At 42.3% G+C, this 22,494-nt stretch overlaps 3 protein-coding genes across 4 annotated transcripts; 1 reads left to right on the top strand and 2 right to left on the bottom strand.

The window, feature by feature from the left end:
* Window positions 1-1,711: 1,711 nt before the first annotated feature.
* Window positions 1,712-17,592, bottom strand: avl9 (AVL9 homolog (S. cerevisiase)). The gene is made up of 16 exons (XM_029457508.1): window positions 17,302-17,592; window positions 15,727-15,847; window positions 13,756-13,841; window positions 11,984-12,055; window positions 11,479-11,568; window positions 11,320-11,386; window positions 11,140-11,180; window positions 10,962-11,000; window positions 10,775-10,844; window positions 10,063-10,544; window positions 9,819-9,953; window positions 9,510-9,729; window positions 9,056-9,173; window positions 8,887-8,940; window positions 3,960-4,048; window positions 1,712-3,783 (listed from the first exon to the last, which is right to left on the bottom strand). Exons 1-16 carry the CDS (start codon window positions 17,383-17,385, stop codon window positions 3,656-3,658), a joined length of 1,896 nt encoding a protein of 631 aa, XP_029313368.1. The 5' UTR covers window positions 17,386-17,592; the 3' UTR covers window positions 1,712-3,655.
* A 385-nt stretch (window positions 17,593-17,977) lies between these two features.
* Window positions 17,978-19,710, top strand: lsm5 (LSM5 homolog, U6 small nuclear RNA and mRNA degradation associated). Of its 2 annotated transcripts, none has more exons than XM_029457513.1 (5): window positions 17,978-18,132; window positions 18,997-19,092; window positions 19,171-19,198; window positions 19,277-19,349; window positions 19,447-19,710. In XM_029457513.1, the coding sequence occupies exons 1-5, from the start codon at window positions 18,081-18,083 to the stop codon at window positions 19,477-19,479; spliced, it is 282 nt and encodes a 93-aa protein (XP_029313373.1). In that variant the 5' UTR covers window positions 17,978-18,080; the 3' UTR covers window positions 19,480-19,710. The 2 variants fall into 2 exon arrangements, with proteins under 2 accessions (XP_029313373.1, XP_029313375.1); XM_029457515.1 differs by lacking the exon at window positions 17,978-18,132 and adding an exon at window positions 18,177-18,521.
* On the bottom strand, window positions 19,695-22,488 carry psme2 (proteasome activator subunit 2). Its single transcript, XM_029457511.1, has 11 exons — window positions 22,257-22,488; window positions 21,962-21,994; window positions 21,822-21,884; window positions 21,646-21,732; window positions 21,223-21,262; window positions 21,043-21,140; window positions 20,892-20,960; window positions 20,741-20,808; window positions 20,502-20,556; window positions 20,050-20,136; window positions 19,695-19,969 (listed from the first exon to the last, which is right to left on the bottom strand). Exons 1-11 carry the CDS (start codon window positions 22,302-22,304, stop codon window positions 19,889-19,891), a joined length of 729 nt encoding a protein of 242 aa, XP_029313371.1. The 5' UTR covers window positions 22,305-22,488; the 3' UTR covers window positions 19,695-19,888.
* Window positions 22,489-22,494: the final 6 nt, after the last annotated feature.

The raw sequence follows: 22,494 nt of genomic DNA on the forward strand, positions 1-22,494 counted from the left end.
GAGAGGGTGACTGCAGGTCCGGTCAGCCATCACCGCTCCACCCTCACCGCTATGTCCTCCACCCTGACTCCACTTTAGCGCCTCCACAGCCTCTGGTTCTGTTTGCACACAGGTCTTCCACACAGCTAGCAGTTTACACCTCACTCCATCCATCGTCACATGATCATGAGTACTTTGTTTTTCTTTCCACGAGGGTCTCTGCAGACGAACACAACTCCACTCTCAGTAGGTTTCAGGCTCATGCATTTCTTTTTTTTCAAGCTGCTGAAATATATATATATATATATATATATATATATATATATATATATATATATATATATATATATAGATATATATATATATATATATATATATATATATATATATATATATATATATATATATATATATATATATATATATAACAAATTTCTTCATATGTTTAAAAGACAACTGTTTTAGTGTGGGGAAAATAACCAGGTCTATTTTGTATTAGTGTCTTTTTTTTATTTAATATCAAACATTACTGTAGTGTGATTGTGGGTAGATATCCATTTTCCTATCAGATTTAATTTTTCTCGAGTGAAAATTGAGGAATCTTGCTGCTGATTGGTTGTGAGAAGAGAGGGCTGGCCCACGACTGTTGCTATGGAAATCGTCCCGGCAAACACTAGCAGTAGTGGAGAGGGCGGGTTGGGGATGGGGTTGGGGATGGGGAGGGGGGGGGTCTTCCTCCTACCTTTAAAAACATGAGCACGGGTGCTTCATGACAAACCTTACTAGCATGTTTGGCTGCATCATATTCCTTTGGCACTGTATTTTGAATGAACGTTAATTTATTAAAAAACATACCAAAAACGTTCCTGAAACTGACTCCCTGGTTCTTTTGTTTGGACTCATATGGTGGCGTTGGTACTGCTGCCAGTTTATTGAAATGTTTATCTATTTCTTCTTTGTAGACACGAATAACGAGCACTCTTTAAACCCTTCAGTCTTTATTGTGATGGCTTCGTCATGCTAGAGTTGTTTTTAGGTCTAACATGACGAAGCCATCACAATAAAGTCCTTTTAATGGTTTAAAAAGAGTCGGCGTTTTCTTGTTATTTGTGACTAAATACATGTTTGTGGTTTTAAAATAATTAGTCGCAGAGTTAAAGATATTCTGACGAGTTCCTTTGTTTTACAATAAGGAGAACTTTGAATGAGCAGAACATGCTGATTGGTTGGTTACCAGGTGATCTATTGTACAAGTTGTACAATTAGTTTTTTAATCTGAAGTGAGTTAACATAATAAATAAAATGTATCTCAGCATGTTCACAGAGAAATAGTTGATTTATAGTCAAAGATCAGTTTTGTAATTTATCAAGAGAAAACTAAAAAATAAATGTATTTGCTGACGACTATCCCTCAGTCATTAGTTCTTTCTTCATAAATAAATGTTTGTGCAGCTCATGAACAGAAGGAATGAAATCAAGGACACTTAAGGATCTGCTAAATGATTAATCAAAAAGAAATTAAAATATGTAAATGAATTAATGATAAACAGACTCGGTCCCGTCGCACTGGGTGACTTTCTGCTGGCCTCGTGTGTCCCCGTGATACTGCCGAATTGCTGTCCACCACAACAACCCGTGTGTGTGTGTGTACCTTTGTTTTGCTGACCTACATTCATACCCAGACAAACACCCAGAGGGATAAGAGAAAGATAATTGTTCCCACATCACATCATCATATTTTAAGTTGAGTTTTGTTTAATACAGCAATATAGTAGAGTATCACTTTGTCTCAAATACATTAAAAGCATCTGTCAAGAAAATATTCTGTGAATAATAATTCATAATACATTCATATCTGTTAAATACAAAATGAAAATATATCAGAGGATAAAAAAAAAGAAACAAAAGCAGCTTTTAACAGCCGATATCTTCTTAAACTTCCCGAAATGAAACTCGCCGGCCAAAGAAGGTTGAACAGTATTCTGAACAAAGAAAAAAGTAAAACATTCAAATAGTTTTAAAGCGGGATGACACAGCTGTAAAACTGGACAGAGCATGCTCACTGGACCACTTTTAATCCAACGGGTGTTGAACATTTGAAGCATGGAGGGAACAGATCCTGTAAAGCACCTCAAAGTTACAGATATACAAGATAAAGATTCACATAAATAGAATATAATGGCTGCTTTGTGCAAATACACACAGTGGTGCACAGGTCAGGACTTTCTCCAGTGTTGTCATGACAAAACATGAGTTTATACACAACAAATAAATAACTTTATGACTTTAAACTACCTTCAGATTACTAAATATACTTCTCCCAATACATACATATATATATATATATATATATATATTGTATAAAAAGGCCTGGGTGAGGGTTAATAGCACAGCTCGGTGCAGCTTCCTTCATAGTTAAGGGAGGTTTTAATCAGGCATTAGGGACAAGGATGTGTGCAACAACATTGTGGTTGTTGCAGTAACAGCGTTCACATTTTGTAATTATGTTGCGTAGTGTTCTGGATTCGTCACATCTGCTTGAGAGCGGAGAGAAACCGGTTTAACAGGAAATATAATAAAGTTTCAGAGCTGAAATGATTAGTCAAATAATCCACTAGTTGTTTCATTTCAAGTTTGTGGAATAGATTAATAATTTATAAAGAAAGCGCTGAACATTCTCCGTCGTGTGCTTCACAAAACGGGAGAATTTGCTACTTTTTATCTATTTTATATCATCTTAAAACTTATATTTTAGGGGGTTTTGACGGTTGTAATTGAGTTAAAAGTTCAATTTTATGGAAATACTGACATAATGTAATAAAATGTGATCGGAAAAGTAAAAAATAACACTGAATACATCAATAAATAACTATTATTAAATATTTTAAATGAAGTGTAGTCAGTAAACCAAACGGTTAATAAAGCAAATTAAGTTTTATGTCTCAATTAAATTATATATTTTATTTTTCCCTCGTCCGATTATGTTTTTAAAAAGACGTTCTGTTCCCGGGCACATCTGAAGTAGCGGTGGATATTTTTCCTTATTTTATAAAAATGTACGAACTTGTAATCATAAAACTAATCAGCCTTTCTTAAGTCTATTGTTTACGCAGTAATTCATGCAGTTACCACAACAACCACGTCGTGATGACATCACTGAACATGAGCCAGAATTTAAAATCTAAGCCGTTGAAATCTTCGGTGCTGCAGCTCATGCCGTCCTGTCGAATCCTGCGGCACCGATTTATCTTTGTTTGTACACGATCAGGCAAAATGCACGAGCCCGAAACCGTCGGCAAAATAGATCAACTCTAGAAATATGCAGCAAAAGAGTGAAACCCAACGACAGCATCTTAAGTGTCTCACAGGAAAAAGCATCCAGCAGTACGAAGAGGCGGTCAGACGCGGTCAGACGCGATGCAGCCTGCAGACATGGTGGCAGTCTCTGCCTCACAGTGGGTGTGGACTGTACGGTTATTATAACGGCAGCGCTGTCTTCGCCGAACGTGAGGATGAGACGGTCAGGTTCTATGGTTCAGACTTAAAACTCCTTGATTCTGAGGATCTTTCTTTTTTCTCCTTCATAAAAGCAGCTCTCCGTCCACTGACCCTCAGGCGTCACAGTAGCCAGAAGATGAGAGGACGAGGGCCAGAGTCAGAGACGGACCGGCGGGTCTCAGGGGTGGACCTCTGTGGCGGGCTCCACGTACTCCGGGCTGGTTACAGCTGCAGGCTGAGCCAGGGTGGAGAACCAGGAGGACATGGCCGACTTGGCACTGGTCAAAGCTCCGCCCACGGACTGACCTGCGAGCAGAGGTGGAGAACATCATTTACAAAACAGGTAAATACACGAGTCTCAAACACTTCCTGGCAGGAAATCGTCACACAGGAAGTGATACATTTGACATATTTGGAATACGCAGAAGAGGAACTGGCTACCCTGAATAATGTCTTCGGGATTGTGTTCTGAGCTTTCTTACCCACTGCCTTCCCCGTCTGGACCACACTGCGACTGGTGGTCATCATGGCGTTTCCGATCTTCTTCCCTCTCTCGCTGTTCTGCACCGAGCTGCAGTTGCCAGGAAGAGGAGGAGAAAACAAAAGGTTCACACACCCCTGCATGCATGCACTCCCCTTCATGTCTCCGCTGTGACATTGCAGGAATTCTTCCACATTTCCAGGAAACACAACGACACAAAAGCGCCGTTGCTAAATGTTGCGCCAACCTGTGAGAGGGGATTATGTAACGGCTGAGCAGCAGTCACAGGTGGTGTTATCTGGTGATCGGAGCTGACCTGAGAGTGAAAACGAGCAGGCTGTGTTTCACAACAAATAGACGGCTAAATGTGGCTTTATCTGAACAGCAGCCTGGTGCGAGGCCAACGCGCAACCTTTCACATGGATCCCCACTGAGCTGACATTCAGCAGGAATCTCACTCCTGCATCATCTGGGCAAACAGCAGCAGTTAAAAAGAGCATGTGGACGCATGTCAACAGCTGCCACTCTGCACCTTCACACCTTCTAATGAGGCAATTATTTCATCTGAAAATAAACCTTACTACGCTGCTGCTGCCTGGACCACAACAGAGCACAACAGTGCTTAAGTGGTAAATAATCAATTGATGTTTACTGCTATTATTATTATTATTATTATTATTATGTTATTATTATTCTTCTCATACTATATAAATCATGTTCTCTGCTCATTTATTTATTTTCCTATGCTTTCCCTTAGTTTACCAACCCTCTTCACACTCCTCTTTATTATTAATATTATCAATCATCATTATTATAAATAATATATATTATTATTATTATTATTAATATACATTATATATATATATATAAATTATTAATAATAACATGATTATTATTAATAATAATCATATATCATTATTTATATTATATTAATAATAATAATAATATATTATTATTTATATTATATTATTGATAATAATATATTATTATTTATATTAAATTATTAATAATAATCATATATCATTATTTATATTATATTATTAATAATAATAATATATTATTATTATCTTATATTATTGATAATCCTATTATTATTTATATTATAATTAATAATCATATTATTATTTATATTATATTATTATTAATAATAATTATTATTTATTATTTTAAAAAAAGCAACTGTCAGAGCCAAGATTAGAGTTACCTAGTTATTAGAGATACCTTTAGCTTGTAAAGTCTGTGTATAAAACCTAAAACCAAAGAGCACGTGAGACAGGTGCGCAGGTGCGCAGGTGTGTGTGTGTGTGTGTGTGTGTGTGTGTGTGTGTGTGTGTGTGTGTGTGTGTGTGTGTGGTATAACTGTGGTCTTTCCTCCACACCACAGCTACAGTGTGTATCCGACTGCAGCACCAACATGACACCGCTCTGTGCAGAACGAGCCCCGGCGGAGCGTGAACCGGCATCACAGCTGGCTGCCTCTGTGGCGTCTCGGGAGTCAGACGGACGCCCTGTGGCGCCGTCACTCATGGGGACCCCCGAGTGGGATCCACCAAACAAGCTGTGGCTGTTGCTAGGCGCTTGTTGCTAGGATCAATGATTCAGCTCCACGGCTGCTCGTCCACCAGGAATCTGTCCTCTCTGTGCCAACTTCCTTTTGTCTTTCTTTTCAAAGTAAGAGACCCGCTGTTGTGCATTCCCAGCGATGCTGAGAGGGCTTAGTGTGTTTTTGTCATTCCGTTTAAAGCCACTAGGTGAAGAATTTTGTGTTTTTTTCGGATGCCATTCACTGTGTTTGTAGGAAAATGTGTCTTTTTTTTGCTATTTTAAAGTCGACACATAGAGGCCTAAAGAAGAAGGGACTTAAATAAAGATCTCAAAGCTTTGTGTTCCAGGGAACATGTCTATAACACAATGCCAAATACATATAGAATCATGATTTTAACATCTTGCCCAATAAACTAGAAATGTGACATAGATGGAAAAATGCAAACACTGTGGCAAAATGATCATATATAAACTTATATTCAGAAACAGTCCCCGACAATCTCACGGTACCAGAAAGCAGCATTTCCCCTGAGCTACTGTGCACACTGTTCGCTCCGAGAGGAAGCGCTGACTCTCGCTGGCTGACCCAAATAAACAGCTCCTTATGTGGCGCAGTGTGGTCCTCTGACAATAAAGAAAGATCCTCAAACAGAGTGTCCGCCTGCAGCCGTGCAGCTCGTCACATGACTCTTGTTTTCTGAGAACACGTCTGCCACCGGCTGCTCTTTGTCCAACGCAGATGACGAGGACACATGAAAAGGGTCGGCTGTGTCTAGCCTCCCCCCACCCCCCACCCAGTGCTTCCATAATACACATGCAACACAGCACATTCACGAGGAAGTCAAGCGTAGGGCCTGTTATTTTGTGTGTTTTTTGTGTGTGTGTGTGTGTGTGTGTGTGTGTGTGTGTGTGTGTGTGTGTGTGTGTGTGTGTGTGTGTGTCCAGGGGAGTAAATAGAGAGGAGGTGGCAGAGCAGCAGTGGGACAAAGAGTGATGAGCAAATGGACTCAGCTTTCCGCTTTTTCCTTTCTCAACCAGCATCCGGACGAAGTGACAAACATCAGACCATCACCATCTGTCCCACTAACCCCAGCCCCCCCCCCAGCCTCAAGTTGCAGGAAAACAGCTCCATGTTTACAGTAACTACAGTAACTTAGAAAACCATCTTTAAACTGTCTGCCCCGTTTAGATTTTTCTCTGGTCTTTTATTTTGGAGTGATCTTTTAGTTTTTCAAGAACGGAGCCAATCAAGAGAAATAAACAAATTTGTGCTTAAATCTTGTTCTTAAATGAAAGCGTTGTGCGCATGGATCAACAGAACAGAACATTAAAGAGTGTAGTAGATGTTTAAGGGTTTCAAAGGAGTGTTGTAATAAGGCAAAATCTCTCCTTCAAAGTAAAAGCACAAGTATCTAAGAACAAACACTGTGCAACAAAAAAGACTGAATCTCTCCTTTAGTGTGATGGATAGACTGATGGATGACGCGTGTTCATTATTATTTATCTTTCTTGGGTTTAATAACCGCCTTTAGTTCGTGTGTCCTGGTTCGAGACGAGGGTTTCGACATCCTTTCGAGATGCGAGTCTGCGAGGCCCAAACTTCTGACAGTCAATAAACACGTGTCTGACGTTCAAGGTCGCAGTGAGCCTGAGCTGTTTATCTGCCGTCTACGCCTCGAGAACAAGTGTAAGAGAAACCTCACACACACACACACACACACACTTTTACAGACCGGCTGAATCCCCTCCTGTTTTAGAGCCCTGCGCTGACACAAAGCAGAGGCAGGAAATGAGATGTGTTTATTCCTGAGAAGACTCTGAAGGCCGACTGCCAAACTTCCTGCCCCCCCACACACACACACACACACACACGCACACACACACACACTCCTTCTTTCCTACAGTTAATTGAATTATAGATTGATATATACTTCTTTAATTGTTGATTGAATTGTAACTGATTCATGATCTCTGCTAAAGAGTTCATGTTTTCAGTTTGTTTATCAGCAGGATTACGGAAATACCGCTCGCCCGATTTTCAGGAAACTTGGCGGTAGGGTGAAGCATGGGCCAAGGAAGAAGCCATTATACTCTGAAGCAGATCCACATCACGGGGCGTGTACTCAAATTATATTTCACTTTGCACGATAGGGCAATTGGCCTTGGTGGTCTGCGCTCTTGTAGAGGTCTCAGCTTGCATCGGTGTTAGTGCAGGGCTTGTTGTAGTTTCTCACATCATTTTGTCTTCTCGTACCGTCTCTTTTGCACAGATACTAATCTAAACCCAGTTTAAGGTTTCCTCCGCACTTTGTTTGTCTGCGTGTTTGTTTGCTGTGGATTTACAACAAAGTTCACGGCCGTGTCACCAAACACCCGAAAGTGAGAGCTCAGAGTATAGGAGCCAAGCAGATCTGCCCGTGTTCTCATCACAAAGCTAAGTTGGGGAAAGAGAGTGAGTGTGTGTGTGTGTGTGTGTGTGTGTGTGTGTGTGTGTGTGTGTGTGTGTGTGTGTGTGTGTGTGTGTGCGTGGGGTGTCCAGCTGTGTACGGAGTCGCATTTCATCCACACTTCCTGGAATGAAACTGGAGCTGAAGCTGAAGAAGTTTCAGCTGTTTTGTTTGAGAATGAAACTCGCTCATGATGAATGATCCGTTAACATGTTCAGAAATAATTGTTTAATCCAACCCTCAAATCAATTCTTCACGTTTTTACCCGTTTCAATTTTCCCTCCAGTCTTTTATTTTGAAGTGATCCTTTAATTTGTCAGGAAGTACAAAGCCTAATTAATCAAGAGGAGGACTACAACTCAGTGTTGCTCTTAAATGAATCCTTTGTGCGCAGGAATCAACAGAACATAGCATTAAACTATATTGTCAACATTTGAACAGATGTTTAAGGTTTTCAAAAGAGTCTTTTAACAGGCAGAATCTCTCCTTCAAAGTAAAAGCACAGGTGTCTGAGTGCAAACACACAGCAAAGGTTGGGCAAAATGTTCTTAACAGAATGAAGAAGATTTGACATGATCTTTTTTAAAGGAGGAGGACACATTCTGTGTTGCTGCTCGACCTTTCCAAAGTGTCGTCTCTACAGTGACATCTTGTCACCACATGAGGGCGGCAACATGTTTCGCTGAGCGCTACATCAACTCAGCAGCAGCGAAAAAAGATGAAGTTTGAAAGGAATATAAAATAGGTCACAGCTCTGCTGCTGAATCTGCACTGCCACTTTATCCTCCTCATATTCTTTTTTTTATGTTGTACAAGTTGTTTCTGATCTTCTGCGTCTTACAAATGCAGTATTTTATACTGGTGGGGTGTCGTCAGAGACAGAGTCCCACCACAGAGGATGATAATGTACAAAGCAGGAGATGAAGGAGTACTCACTGTGAGAGTCGTAGCTTCACATCAGCAACACTGTACTGGCCCTGGAACGGATGTCTACGACAGAATAACACATTACATCAACACTGCACTCATTCAAGAGTCATTACCAGATTCTATTTAAGATTTGATATCTTTCAGTCGGTGGTCAGCGTCCTCGCTGTGAACCTACCCCGGGGTGATGGCGGCCATGGCAGGATGCTTGTTGCTGTACCACACCCGGTAGTTGTGGGTGATCTTCCAGGCTGTGACGAAAGGCGCGCCGTAATCAGCCAGCAGCCTCTCGTTATCTGAACAGAGGCGACACGAGAAGCAGCGTGACTGGATTTACTGTCGTTTTCTCTACACAGCTGATTCCGTGTGATCCCTGCGTGTGCGTGACGCAGCGATTACAGCGCCCATCACAATTACTAATGTCTCTGAAGACTATACAATCTCACTATCGTCACTTAAATGATGGAGCGAGTAAGCTGCGTGTTTCAAACGGACTTTCTAAAGCTTCGTAATAAAGTCATTACAAACTAAATGAACCCCTTAATGAAGACGTCAGGGGGAAGGAAAGAGACACACGATGAATGAATGAATGGCGAGGGAGTCACAGACGGAAAGCGTGCAGAGTCTCCCACCTTGCTGTAACGCAGAGGACAGTAAGGAGTGGAGGTAGAGGGTGAACTGGGCTCTGATCCACTCGTCTCCGCCCTCCCAGCCCGTCCCGTCCAGGAAAACGTCATCGCGGTTCTCCGTCACGTGTTTGACCAGATAGTCGGCGAAACGCAGGTCCGCCGTCGTCAGGCTCAGGATCTTGCGCAGCTCGGGGTCCTGGATGTGGACGCCGGCGTCTTCCACCTACAACGATAAACTTGCATATTTAAAAATCTGAACTTGGAGACATTCAAACCAACAATGTTCAACCTTTGTACACGGGGAGGACTCACCTCCACGACAGCGTCACTGAGGTGCCTCTGCTGGCGGAAGAGGATGTTGGTTGCCCCGGCAACGAAGCCGCGCACCGTCACGTCTGACAGCAGGTGATGCTGCTGCAGAGCCATGTAGGGCAGACACAGGTAACCCTGGCAACAAAAGGCAAAGGTCACTGTGTATACGAGAGTGTGTCACACTGAGTGTTAATATCCTGCTGGGACTAACACACACGTGTGATGAGAGGTGGAGCGGAGCTACCTTAGTGAAGATGGGGAGCGGCAGGCCGTACTGATCCTCCTCCAGACCAGACACCAGACCCTGGACGACCCCTCCCTGGCCGCTGGTGGACTGCGGCTGCACAGTGATGGGCGTCCCCGGCTTGGAGTCGAAGGCGTCGAGGAGCTCCGTGTCTTTGCCCTCAGCTGCCTCCTTCTTCTCTGGACTTTCTTCCAACACGCTGGGGTCCAGAGTCTCCCAGTCGCTCTCCGAGGACTCTGGAGAGGTGCGTGACGGGGGTTTGAGGAGGTGGTTGTCCCCCTCTGTGCCGTTCCCGGAGGACGGAGACTCTGCGGCAGGCTGGCCGGTCTCCTCCACCTCCATGGTGGTGTCGGCGATGTCGGTGACGGACACGGAGACGAACTCCTCGGCTCCTGAGACGCTCTCCACCAGACTCAGGTCGTCCGACACGCTGCTCTTAGGCTTGTAGTGGGACGAGTCCACCAGGCCGTGCTCGATCATACCTGCACAGATCAGATCACTAATAATCATTCTGCCTTTTCCAGGTTTCTACAAGTCCAACACTTCCTGGATGTGTTAAGCGTGACGGTTAGTAAGTAACACATTTACGGATGCCGTGAGAGGCAAGTGAGAATAATTTATACACTTGATAAAGTATAAACCTGATTTGCATAGACTGTGCAACATCACTACTAAGACCTAAGTCAGTGTGCAAGAGGAGAGAAGATCTGACCTGGAAACAGTGATAGAACTGTCATCAGAGCTCCTACTAGTCTGTTGACAGGAGACACATAGAACAGGACCTGCAAACATAAACAACAACAACAACAACAACATCATCAAGACAGACGTAAAGTTTCATTTTACATCAAAAGCTCTGAATTGCTAGAAAGGAGAAAAAGATGTGTTTGTAATTGTACCTTCTTCTCCAGCAATATGAGCTTGAAGAGGATCAGAACCTGAAGGTAAAACAAAAAGAACTGTGAACTATGACACCACACACACACACACACACACACACACACACACACACACACACACACACACACACACACACACACACACACACACACACACACACACACTGTAATGCTCTACCTTGTGTTGAAAGTGCAGTATTAAATCTCTTGGTGATAACCCTGAGGAAAGAAAACAAACAAGAGCATCAACACATGAGGAATTTGAAAAATGCATGTTTGCGTACACAAACACACACACACACACACACACACACACACACACACACACACACACACACACACACAGAGTTTGACCCACCAAGATAAACCTGTGATCCCTCGAGAGCCGAGCCCCTCAGAGAGCCGTTCATGTGGTCGTACAGTTCCTGCGGGGTCGGGTCGGGTCGGGGGGGGGAAACAGGAAGGTCAGTGGAGATAACAGGAAGATCAAACGGTTTCTGCCAGAACACGTTCTCACCTTTAAAATAGAGATCTGTGAAAAATCTTTCTCCTCGAAGTAGGCGTGCGTGATGAGCTGTAGTTTAGCCTGAAGCAGACCGTAGAGAGGCTGGAACCAAGACAAACACTGTCAGCAGCAGACCGTGTGTGTGTGTGTGTGTGTGTGTGTGTGTGTGTGTGTGTGTGTGTGTGTGTGTGTGTGTGTGTGCGTGTGCGTGTGCGTATGTGTGTGCGTGTGTCTTATTTACAGTATGAACCTTACAAATCTCTGCAAGCCAATTTCTGCTCACAGGGACAAGAAACACTCAATAATGACTCCCGCTTCCTCTTTATAGCAGGAAATGGCCGACATGATAAGATCTATTGTTTTCAGTCCTCGAGTGGATGACATCTGTCCTCCCGCAGCGCTGTGACCGCAGGTCACGGCTCAGGGACTCATTCATTACTTCCAGCATGTAAAGCTGCAGAGACTGAAATCTTATTCTATTATGTTGTAAAGATATCAGCTCCTCGGACTGACTCACCACTCGACTGAGCACGCAGACGCTCTTCTGAACCGTCTCCCTGGTGACGTCAGCCTCTCGGACCTTCAGGGCCTGGAGGCGGAATAAAAACATTCAAACAGATATTTATATTAATCCCATAAAGCAAACATTGTGAGGCCACCGAGTGACTAATCGCTCAGCAGCTGACCTCGTGAAAACTGATGTCATTGTCACAGACAAAAATATAAACAGTCATTTTATTTCCTTCTCATCAAATGCAATAACACAGAAGGAGAAGACAGAAGGAGAAGGAGAAGAAGACAGAAGGAGAAGAAGGAGAAGAAGACAGAAGAAGGAGAAGAAGACAGAAGGAGAAGAAGGAGAAGAAGACAGAAGGAGAAGAAGGAGAAGAAGACAGAAGGAGAAGAAGACAGAAGGAGAAGGAGAAGAAGAAGACAGAAGAGAAGAAGACAGAAGGAGAAGAAGACAGAAGGAGAAGAAGACAGAAGGAGAAGACAGAAGGAGAAGGAGAAGGAAGAAGAAGACAGAAGGAGAAGAAGACAGAAGGAGAAGAAGACAGAAGGAGAAGACAGAAGGAGAAGGAGAAGAAGGAGAAGGAGAAGGAGAAGAAGACAGAAGGAGAAGAAGACAGAAGGAGAAGGAGAAGAAGACAGAAGGAGAAGAAGACAGAAGGAGAAGAAGACAGAAGGAGAAGAAGACAGAAGGAGAAGACAGAAGAAGGAGAAGGAGAAGGAGAAGAAGACAGAAGGAGAAGAAGACAGAAGGAGAAGAAGACAGAAGGAGAAGACAGAAGGAGAAGGAGAAGAAGGAGAAGGAGAAGGAGAAGAAGACAGAAGGAGAAGAAGACAGAAGGAGAAGACAGAAGGAGAAGGAGAAGAAGAAGGAGAAGGAGAAGAAGACAGAAGGAGAAGAAGACAGAAGGAGAAGGAGAAGAAGACAGAAGAAGGAGAAGAAGAAGACAGAAGAAGGAGAAGAAGACAGAAGGAGACAGAAGGAGAAGAAGAAGGAGAGAAGACAGAAGAAGGAGAAGAAGACAGAAGAAGGAGAAGAAGACAGAAGAAGGAGAAGAAGACAGAAGAAGGAGAAGAAGACAGAAGGAGACAGAAGGAGAAGAAGAAGGAGAAGACAGAAGGAGGAGAAGAAGACAGAAGGAGAAGAAGGAGAAGGAGAAGAAGACAGAAGGAGAAGAAGACAGAAGAAGGAGAAGAAGACAGAAGGAGAAGAAGACAGAAGGAGAAGAAGGAGAAGAAGACAGAAGGAGAAGAAGACAGAAGAAGAAGACAGAAGGAGAAGACAGAAGAAGGAGAAGAAGACAGAAGGAGAAGAAGGAGAAGGAGAAGAAGACAGAAGGAGAAGAAGACAGAAGAAGGAGAAGAAGACAGAAGGAGAAGAAGACAGAAGAAGAAGACAGAAGAAGGAGAAGAAGACAGAAGGAGAAGAAGGAGAAGGAGAAGAAGACAGAAGGAGAAGAAGACAGAAGAAGGAGAAGAAGACAGAAGGAGAAGAAGACAGAAGGAGAAGAATGAGAAGACAGAAGGAGAAGAAGACAGAAGAAGAAGACAGAAGGAGAAGAAGACAGAAGAAGGAGAAGAGGAGACAGAAGGAGAAGAAGGAGAAGAAAAAGAAGAAGAAGATATAACAGCTCAATATTAATAAGAATATTATATAATACAAAATCATTCATATAATTATTCCCTTATTTACAGTGATTGTGTATAGTATAGTAGTATAGCAGTATAGTTATTAGAATTATGTTGCTAATGTAGATAACACAGTGATGAAATGATGACCTTTGCTTCTATTTGCCGATAACAGGAAACTCCGTAGACACACTTCATGTCCTCACTCAGGGGCGGCAGGTGGAAATACACGGTGTCTGCAAAACAGCATTACACACAGTAATGTACAGTATCATGCATGCTTTCATACGGAGCACACCTCAGGAGCACACCTCAGGAGAAGCATCGTGTGTAAGTACAGAGTTACTCTTGTGCAGGATTTACACACGTTCAGAGAGGGAAGGTACAAAGGAGAGAGCTCAACTCAAAGACACTGAGGAGGAACATTCACCAACGGAGCGAGGCTTCAAACAGTCGCCTGCCGAGCTGGAAAAACCTGCTGAAGCAGTAGCTGGTGTTCATTTGTCACCTGTCAATCTTCATTTCACTACATTTATCTCACACCTTTCGTTACTTTTCAAATGAGGATTTCTGCATACAAAAGATGTGAAGAGAGGTACAGTTTATTTAAGGACCGCTGAAAGGTTTAGAACATTAATTGGTATTTCAGCCTTCAGCCTTCGTGCCATCTGAGGAGAGGATGAAGAGTGCTGTATAATGTGGTTTATAAAAGATCTCCTCTGGAAGCCCGAAAGGTTAAACTGTGGACGTCAGAGATTAAGCAGAGCCCGGGGGGAGAGGTAGGGGTCCAGGCCGGGCAGCCACAGGACATCTGGGCAGAGGCCACAGCTGCAGGATGCCAACAACACAGCCTTCAACTCTCCGCTCCACAGTTCACATCTCTAGGACGTGATGTTGCTTTGTGAACGCTGCTCCTCAGAGGTGCATGAACTGATGATGAAGGATCTGCTGAAGGGAGATGAAAAACTGGGGAACAGCTTTTAGTCCAGGACTGTCCAGCTTTACCTCGTCCAACGAGTGGGACACGTCTCCCGAACGGACATGCTCGTTAGTTTATTAGACTTAAAGACGCAGGACGTAGTGACGGCTCAAAACAAAGAAAGAAGAGTAATATAGAAGTGTATTCATGTGATGCTGCTGCTCATCTCCCAGAGTGCTCCTGTGTAACTAACACCCTGTTACATCAGGGCTGGTTTTATGAGCCGCAGTGCAGAGGGAGCCGCTCACATCACCGCTGCTTTAATCAGCTCACAGTCTGCTGGAGCGGCAGAAACAAAGGACACGAGAACTGAAGAAATGCACGGCAGGGATCGATTTCACATCTTCAAAGATTCTTCTACAATTAAAAACGAGATCTGCAAACCAGAGGGATCCTGAGCGGCTGGCTTTGAGCTGAAGTTAATGAAAAAGAGTTCCTTTCATCTTCTGCTCTGGGAACGTTTCGCTTACTCTTGCAAAACAACATTTTACACGACAAACGGAGTCGCGTTAGTGCAATAACAGTGTTTGATGGGTGCAGTTTTAGTTGAACATTAACTCAGTTCTTCCTTTTTGCCTCCACGGGTAGCGGTGGACCACATGACTGTCACATGACTGTCACATGACTGCCACCACAACACACAAGAAGACAGCGTCCTGCTCTCTCTCTACAGCATCGAGACGTTCATTTAAACAAACTAAAACTCATCAGCTGTCATGTGACGATCTAAAAAACACTTTTTTACTCAATTTTGCACCAAAACACCAAACAACAAGTTTGTAAAAGTCACCAGAACTCGAGGAAGTCATCGCGACGGAAACTCCTTTATCTTTTCATCAGCAGAGTCATTCATGTTACAAATCTACCAGGACGTGCACTTGCATGCGATTGGTCAACTGGAGATGCCAATCAAGGCACAAGAGCCTTCACCTCTGCAGAGCTCGTTAGAACAAGAGAAACATAAGTCCCCGTCACAAGTTCCAAAAGACCAACACTGACAGAGTCACAATGCTTGTTTTGTCCAAAACCCAAAAATATCAGCTCGATTGATTTGAATGTACATATTTACAGGATACAGAATGAATTAATTCCCCTGCTTCTCAAACTAAACTTAACGTATGAACACTGTCGGGGTGACGTACCGTCCTGGTAGTTGTGTGCCCCGTCAGGGAGGGCCAGGAAAGGGAGGTACTTCCACTCCTCCGGCAGCAGGTGACTGTCGTGACCCTCATCTGGCATCAACGGCGGGTAAGAGAATTCAACCTGAGGGGCGAGGACAGGGAGTCAACATCCTTACGCAACTCTTGGTATTTAACAGCATTTTCGTTCTCTCTCTGCACGTACATCCAAACAGAGAAGATCAAACATGACGTTTCTATTTCATACATTTGATTCTCTTCATTATGTTTCCACTGAGCTCAAGAAGAAAACTGCCTGACAGAAACATTCACACGCCTCCTGCCAGAGGTGACAGTTAGGAGCTTCCTACAAGACTAAAACCTGCTGGTCCTGAAAGACACACACACACACACACACACACACACACACACGCAGGAATGAATGCAGGACTTTTACTTGTAGTGTATTTTACAGTGTGGCATAAGCGTCCTGCCAGAGAAGCAGATGGGTGGCGGGTGAATGAAAGAAGTCGGCGAGTAAAGAGAGTATGAAAGCGAAGGAGCCAAAACCCAATCTGATACCCAGCAGGAGATCGCTGACCCCTCTCAGATAACCTCCTCCACCATCAGAGGCAACAGGCTGAAACAAAGAGTGAGCAGTGCACTCTCTGCTCTCAGTTTTACGTCACGCAAATGTCTGTTTTATCTTTCGCCTCATACAGCAGCTGCTTACGAGCCCACTGAGTTGAGTTTAACAGGCGACAGAAAGACTTGACAGATGGAGAGCAGCCACAACAAGGAGGCACAGTGTTCGCTTTCATGGCTGACAGCTCGACTTGTACATTTGACGACTATTAGAAGATGCATTAGAGGCACTTATGCGGAGTGTCTCACATATCCTTAAGGAGGCAAAAGGCCAACATAAAGGTTTGTATCTGCACAAGTAAATACAATTAATAAAGTTGAATTTAATTTAGTTGAAAAGGTGCATTACAACAGAGTGGTTGTTTGACCCCACAGGGTCATGAGATGATTGTAAGGTGGTAATATCAGTAAGTGAAACTTTTTAAACACGTCTCACACACTATTTGTGTTTATTCCAACCATTACTGAGAGAAACCCAAAACACACAGTACTCATTGAGATTAAATACTGTATGAAAGCAAACAGTCAAACCCATACTATCCTCACATTGTTGATATTCAGGTACTAAATCAACCAGCCCTATTTGAAGACTGATTAATAACAGAGATAAATACTTTTAGACAAGCTGCAGCCTGCAATAAAACACAGTGCTCGCTGTTGAGTACACTGAACTGGAAAGATATCCAATTTGGCAGCAGAGCACATGTTACATAACCCTGAGAGCCCAAAGCAAACAGCTGATGTTAACTACAACCTCTATCAATGCATGTAATATTCATCATCACCCCTGCAGGGTTTATGTATGCACTGTCAAAGACAAGCAAGACGTGTCAGTGAGCTGGGTTACACGGCGATCCATACAAAATGTAGTGGAAATGTGCTTTTATTATGAGTTCATTGGAAAGCGCTCGTTAGCATTTAGCTGCGTTAGCATGGAGAGGAGGGTTTACGTACCTGACAGCCCTTTTTGTGGTGAAATGCAACCACTACGATATTCAGCACCGGTCCCTTTAGATCGTCTCTGCCGTGGGACTCCATTGCCCCCGGATGTTGTGTCTGTCCTGTGTTGTTTTTAACTCCGGGGTCGGATGTAAACAAAGCCAACAAAGCGTTTCCCACCTGAATCCGCAGTAGACAAGCAAGCAGGCAGGCGGACACAACACAACACCGCGCAGATGATTCTCTCTTCCGGCACGTCCTACCGTATCAAAGGACGAATGGAGCAGGAGGGTACACTGCAGCGCACTTCCGCCTTCGTCAAGGCTTTGCGAGACATACAAGCATATGATGTAATGAATCATTTCATATTAAAATATTGTACTGTATGTTGAATACATACATAGAATAAATCAAACAATAATCAACGTGATACACAATGTACATATACCGTATTTAATTGATCTAGTATTTATTTCGACCACTGGACCTGGCACGCGCAGAGAAACTGTAGTGGGGAGTTATCTTGTTAGTTTCTAATAATTAAGTCATGACAAGTACAGACAGCGCCGTCGTGTGACAAAAGATCGAATAACATATTGTTTTCTCTTTGGGACAATTCAATGTATGTTGTATCTATTCAGTTGTGTTTTCTACGTGTTTTCTTTTCTTATAGTTAATATACTAATATTTTTTTTGGCCGCTGCAGATAGTAGTTCGATGATTCTGGATCAATTGCTTTAGCCTGGGCTCTGACGCTCTTCTGTCGATTGGTTCCGACTGCCGCTCAGTATTGAATGAACATGGCGGCTACTCCAGCAACAAATCAGTCCCAGTTGCTCCCACTTGGTTAGTATATTCTAAATAATGTTGACTTTCTGGTTTTAGATATCTACCTGTTTAATTATGAATCAGTATTAAAAGTCAGAGTGCGGTGGTTCGACTGTGAGGCAGGAGTTCAGATATTAGTTACGTTTTGTTAGCTAGTTAACGTTAGCATCATGCTTTCAGGTACTACGCATGACATGTCTTATTACTAACGTTAGCTGTCTTTGCTAGCAGTACAGACGGTCTTATTTTGTTATATGAGTTGCGTACAATTTAATTCCTATAAAGTAACATGTTCGGTCATTGGAGGGAAATACATTGACCCAAAACTCAGACACAGAATTGTTTTAAATATAAAAATATAACGAAGTGCATTAACTCAAATTCAGTACTTACAGTCCAAATCTTAGGTAAGTTACTTAATTTAAAGCTTTTCTGTATGCCACTACTTTCTACTACTTTCCTACATTTATCCGACCGCTTTAGTTATTTAACTAATTAAAATGTTTGCATACAAAACATGCAAACTCATGTTGTGTTTAACTTGTATATTAAACTGTTTGCATAAGTTCTGCTTAAATGATTAATCAATTAATCAACTAATCGATTGACAGAAAGTTAATTGGCAACTTATTTGATTTAGTTTATTGTTAACTGTGATCGTAATATAACAATCTTTTGAGCCCAATCCTCAAATGTCTTGGTTTGTCTTACCAAAGGTCCAAACCCAACACCGAGGCGTCAAATCCTCACGTATTATAAAGCATTTCTGCTTGAAAAATGTTTAATTAATTAACAAAAAGTTGCAGATTTGCAGCTGCTAATGTCAGCCTAATACAAATAGGCTACAATCTCTAATTTCATTTTGTTTCCTTTTTCTTTTAGAGCTTGTGGACAAATGTATCGGCTCCCGAATTCACATCGTCATGAAAACCGACAAAGAAATCGTCGGCACCCTGCTCGGTTTCGACGACTTTGTCAGTATCCTTTCCAGTTTGTCTTGTGTTTAATGTACAGCATTATTGTCTCCCAGTTTTTGTCCTAAACTCCGTGTTTCAGATATGGTCCTGGAAGATGTGACAGAATTGTAAGTACATCTCTTGTTTTTGCTTTAAGTGCATTAAGTTTTTTAAGGAATCTGAATTAACTCATAAATATGTTTTAGTGAAATCACACCAGAAGGAAGGAGGATAACCAAACTGGACCAGATCCTCCTCAACGGCAACAACATCACCATGGTATGGAGATACCTGCACATTTCGTAGCATTACACCACTTTATAGTCACAGGTGTTACTATTTCAGACCTTTAATATCCATGTTGTTTGTTCTGCAGCTCATACCTGGAGGAGAAGGTCCTGAAGTATGAGATCACTGAAGGCTGAGGACTGATGCCTTTACTTTATGTTCCTTAGTTGACTATCGTTATTGTTGCATTTGGATCATTCCCTCTTGATCTGGAGTTAGGAAAATATTTTTGTAAGATTCTTAATTGAGTATTTGTTATAAAGAAAGTTAAATTAGAAGTGTATCATGAATCACACGCGACAAACTGTTTTTCTTTTTACAAATAAATGCAAATCGCACAGTTTGAAAAAAAGTTTTATTCGTAGTTCATCTTAAATTTAGTGCAAGTGTTGGTACAAAAGCAAAGTGTCTTCAGCGGTGAGAACACTTGTATCCAGTTGTTTTTTAGAAGAACAAACAGAGTAATGCACATGCAGCGTTACTGTTGATTTATAGAGAATACACCAGATGAATCCGAACATCATGTAGTGTCAGTACATGGAAGGTTTCTCTTCTCCCTTAGGGTTGGTCACCTTCTCCAGATTCTTGTTGATGATGTCGTAGAGCTCGGCCTACAGAAAACAGGTAGAAGCCTTGTTTACGTTTTAAACGGACAGAGTGGTGCTGAATACTTCGGATCAGTCCGACTTACGTAAAATCCGCGAATGTCGAGAACGATCACTCTGATCTCGGAGTAGATGGCTTCGTCCTTCTCAGACACCAGTGTGCGGTAGTCCATCTAGAGGTAGAGAAAGCTTTGTTAAAGATATTTCCAATAGATTAGAAATCAGTAATTGGTTCCTACTGAAGACATACATCTTTATATCTCCTCAAATACAATCTCTTATTTAAATAAGAGATTTAAACAGCTGGGAACTGAAACCTGAAACAAGAGGAAATAGTGCATTTGTTTGGGACTATTTTCTGCGTATGAATCCATATTTGGTGCTTTAATTAGTATTTCTAGTGTGTGTAGATCAAGCTTTGACACACACACACACACACACACACACTTTGTTTTTATTATCTTTTAAAAGGGATTTTTTGACTAAAGTAAAATGTATAAATTCACCAGACTTTCTTTTAAGGACATTAAACACTCACCACATGAGTGTCTTTGGAAGCTTTTCCAACAGCATCTCCCCTCTCTGAAAAGTACCTAAATAATTCAAAAATAAATTGTTATGCAAGTCACAGGAAATATCTGCGGAGATCAACCAAACTTACCATAAAATGTTACATTTTCAAAGTGCTGTTAATAGTTTGGGAAACTAAACACTTGACTGTCCATCAGTATCAATATGGAGTTTATTCCCCCCCCCCCTAATTTATATCTAACCTACTTGTTGATGTTGGTCTGAAAACCGTCAACTTTGGTCTTCACTGCAGCGATCCTCTCCAAGATTTTCTCCTGTGGTGAAGAAATGTATACTTCATTCAAACTTGACCAAGTTGTGTCATGAACTAAAGTCACGATGCACATTGGAAATGTACCTGGACTGCGACGCCAAAGTCATTTCCATCTTCTATTTTTGGGATGAGGTGCTGAATCCAGCAGGTGACCTACAGGAACACAGCAGAGGTGAGTTTAACTCCAACATTCAGTGTTTCAGAGAAGAAGCTTCACAGGGAGAGATTCACTCACAGTGATGATGGTCTCTCGAAGAGCAACGATCTCTGGTTTCACCCTCTCCAGGAGTGTCATGATCTTCTCATTCCCCTTGATGAAGCCACATTTGGGAGCTGTATGACGGGGAGGAGAAGTTAGGCTTTTGTTTTTACCTGCCACGTACATTGTGGGCAGTTACTAAAAAAAGAACTTTACCTTTCTTTTTCTTGTCTTCATTCTTATCCGTCTCCATTTCCTGTGAGGTCAAACATTAACAATTATCACAGGATCCTTTCTGGAAGGTATGTGAGAGTCTAACTTTATACTGAGAGCTATTTCCTACTTTTATTGATAAATTGGGAGTCATTTTGCAAAGTTGCAATATTAAAATGAGCTTTTAACACTGAGGCCTCAACACAATGCAGCTTCAGGGCAGGATTTTGGATTTGGATCAACTCTCACGCCCTTCACAAACATTTTAATTATTAAGATTTAAATGCAACAGGTTGGTTCATGCCCTCTTTGCTCAGTAATCTGCAGACAAATTAACTCATGGACAGTATTTAAGTTTAACTGCTAGGAATGCACAAACGTGTGGATAAAATCACTGTTAAGATGAAGGAGGTGGTGGGACCTCACCTCTTCCTCTGCAGAAGGAGGGTCTGGTATGGGGATGTCCAGGGGAGCCTTGAGGGAGGACATGTCCGTGATACTGAGGGCATCATCCTGAAAACACACAGATAGGATAAATATAGAGCCGACATCACAGGAGAGGGCACTTTGAGTTTATGTGTTAAAATACTGAATGTGCTGACCCGCTGCAGAGCATCCAGCTGGGCAATCTTCAGGGGGATGTAGTCGGAGAACAAAATCTCTGCCTGAAAACACAAAACGTGCTTATTTACAATACATGTGTCACTCAACACAATCATAACATATGTATGACTCAACACACCTCATGATACAGGGACTGGCGGAAGATTTCCACCTGTGGAAAATGGAAAACAGGATGAAGTGAATGAAAACATATAATTTAAAAACTGCTGACTCGTGATACAAAAGCCTTTTGGATTTACTTTCGTTTTCCTCTCAGGAGGGGACTTTCCGCAGCTTCACCGAGTACAACTGAGTTTCTTCAACATGTTTTAACCCTTTAAACGATCTGCATACAATTACCAGTGATTTAAAAGTATTTTAGCAAATAGCTGCTACCACATGTATCCTACTGTACTTGTAGGAGATGAACTTACCTTCTCTGCATTTGCTCTGCTTACTTTCAGGCATGATGTTTTCGGCATGACTGCGCAGACTTTTTAAGTAAAGGACAAATAAATACGTCCGTTCAAGTTTTTAAATGAAGTCAAAAGAGCACAGGTTCCGGAGAGGACAATATGGCTCGCAAGTGAGATTTATTTTAATTTCCTCATCAAGATTGCTTTCGATTTAACGTCGCATGATGCAGTTTGCGCCTCCCACTGTATCCCTCCT

This window comes from Cottoperca gobio, chromosome 20 (genome assembly GCF_900634415.1).
Source record: "Cottoperca gobio chromosome 20, fCotGob3.1, whole genome shotgun sequence".
Taxonomy (NCBI): domain Eukaryota; kingdom Metazoa; phylum Chordata; class Actinopteri; order Perciformes; family Bovichtidae; genus Cottoperca; species Cottoperca gobio.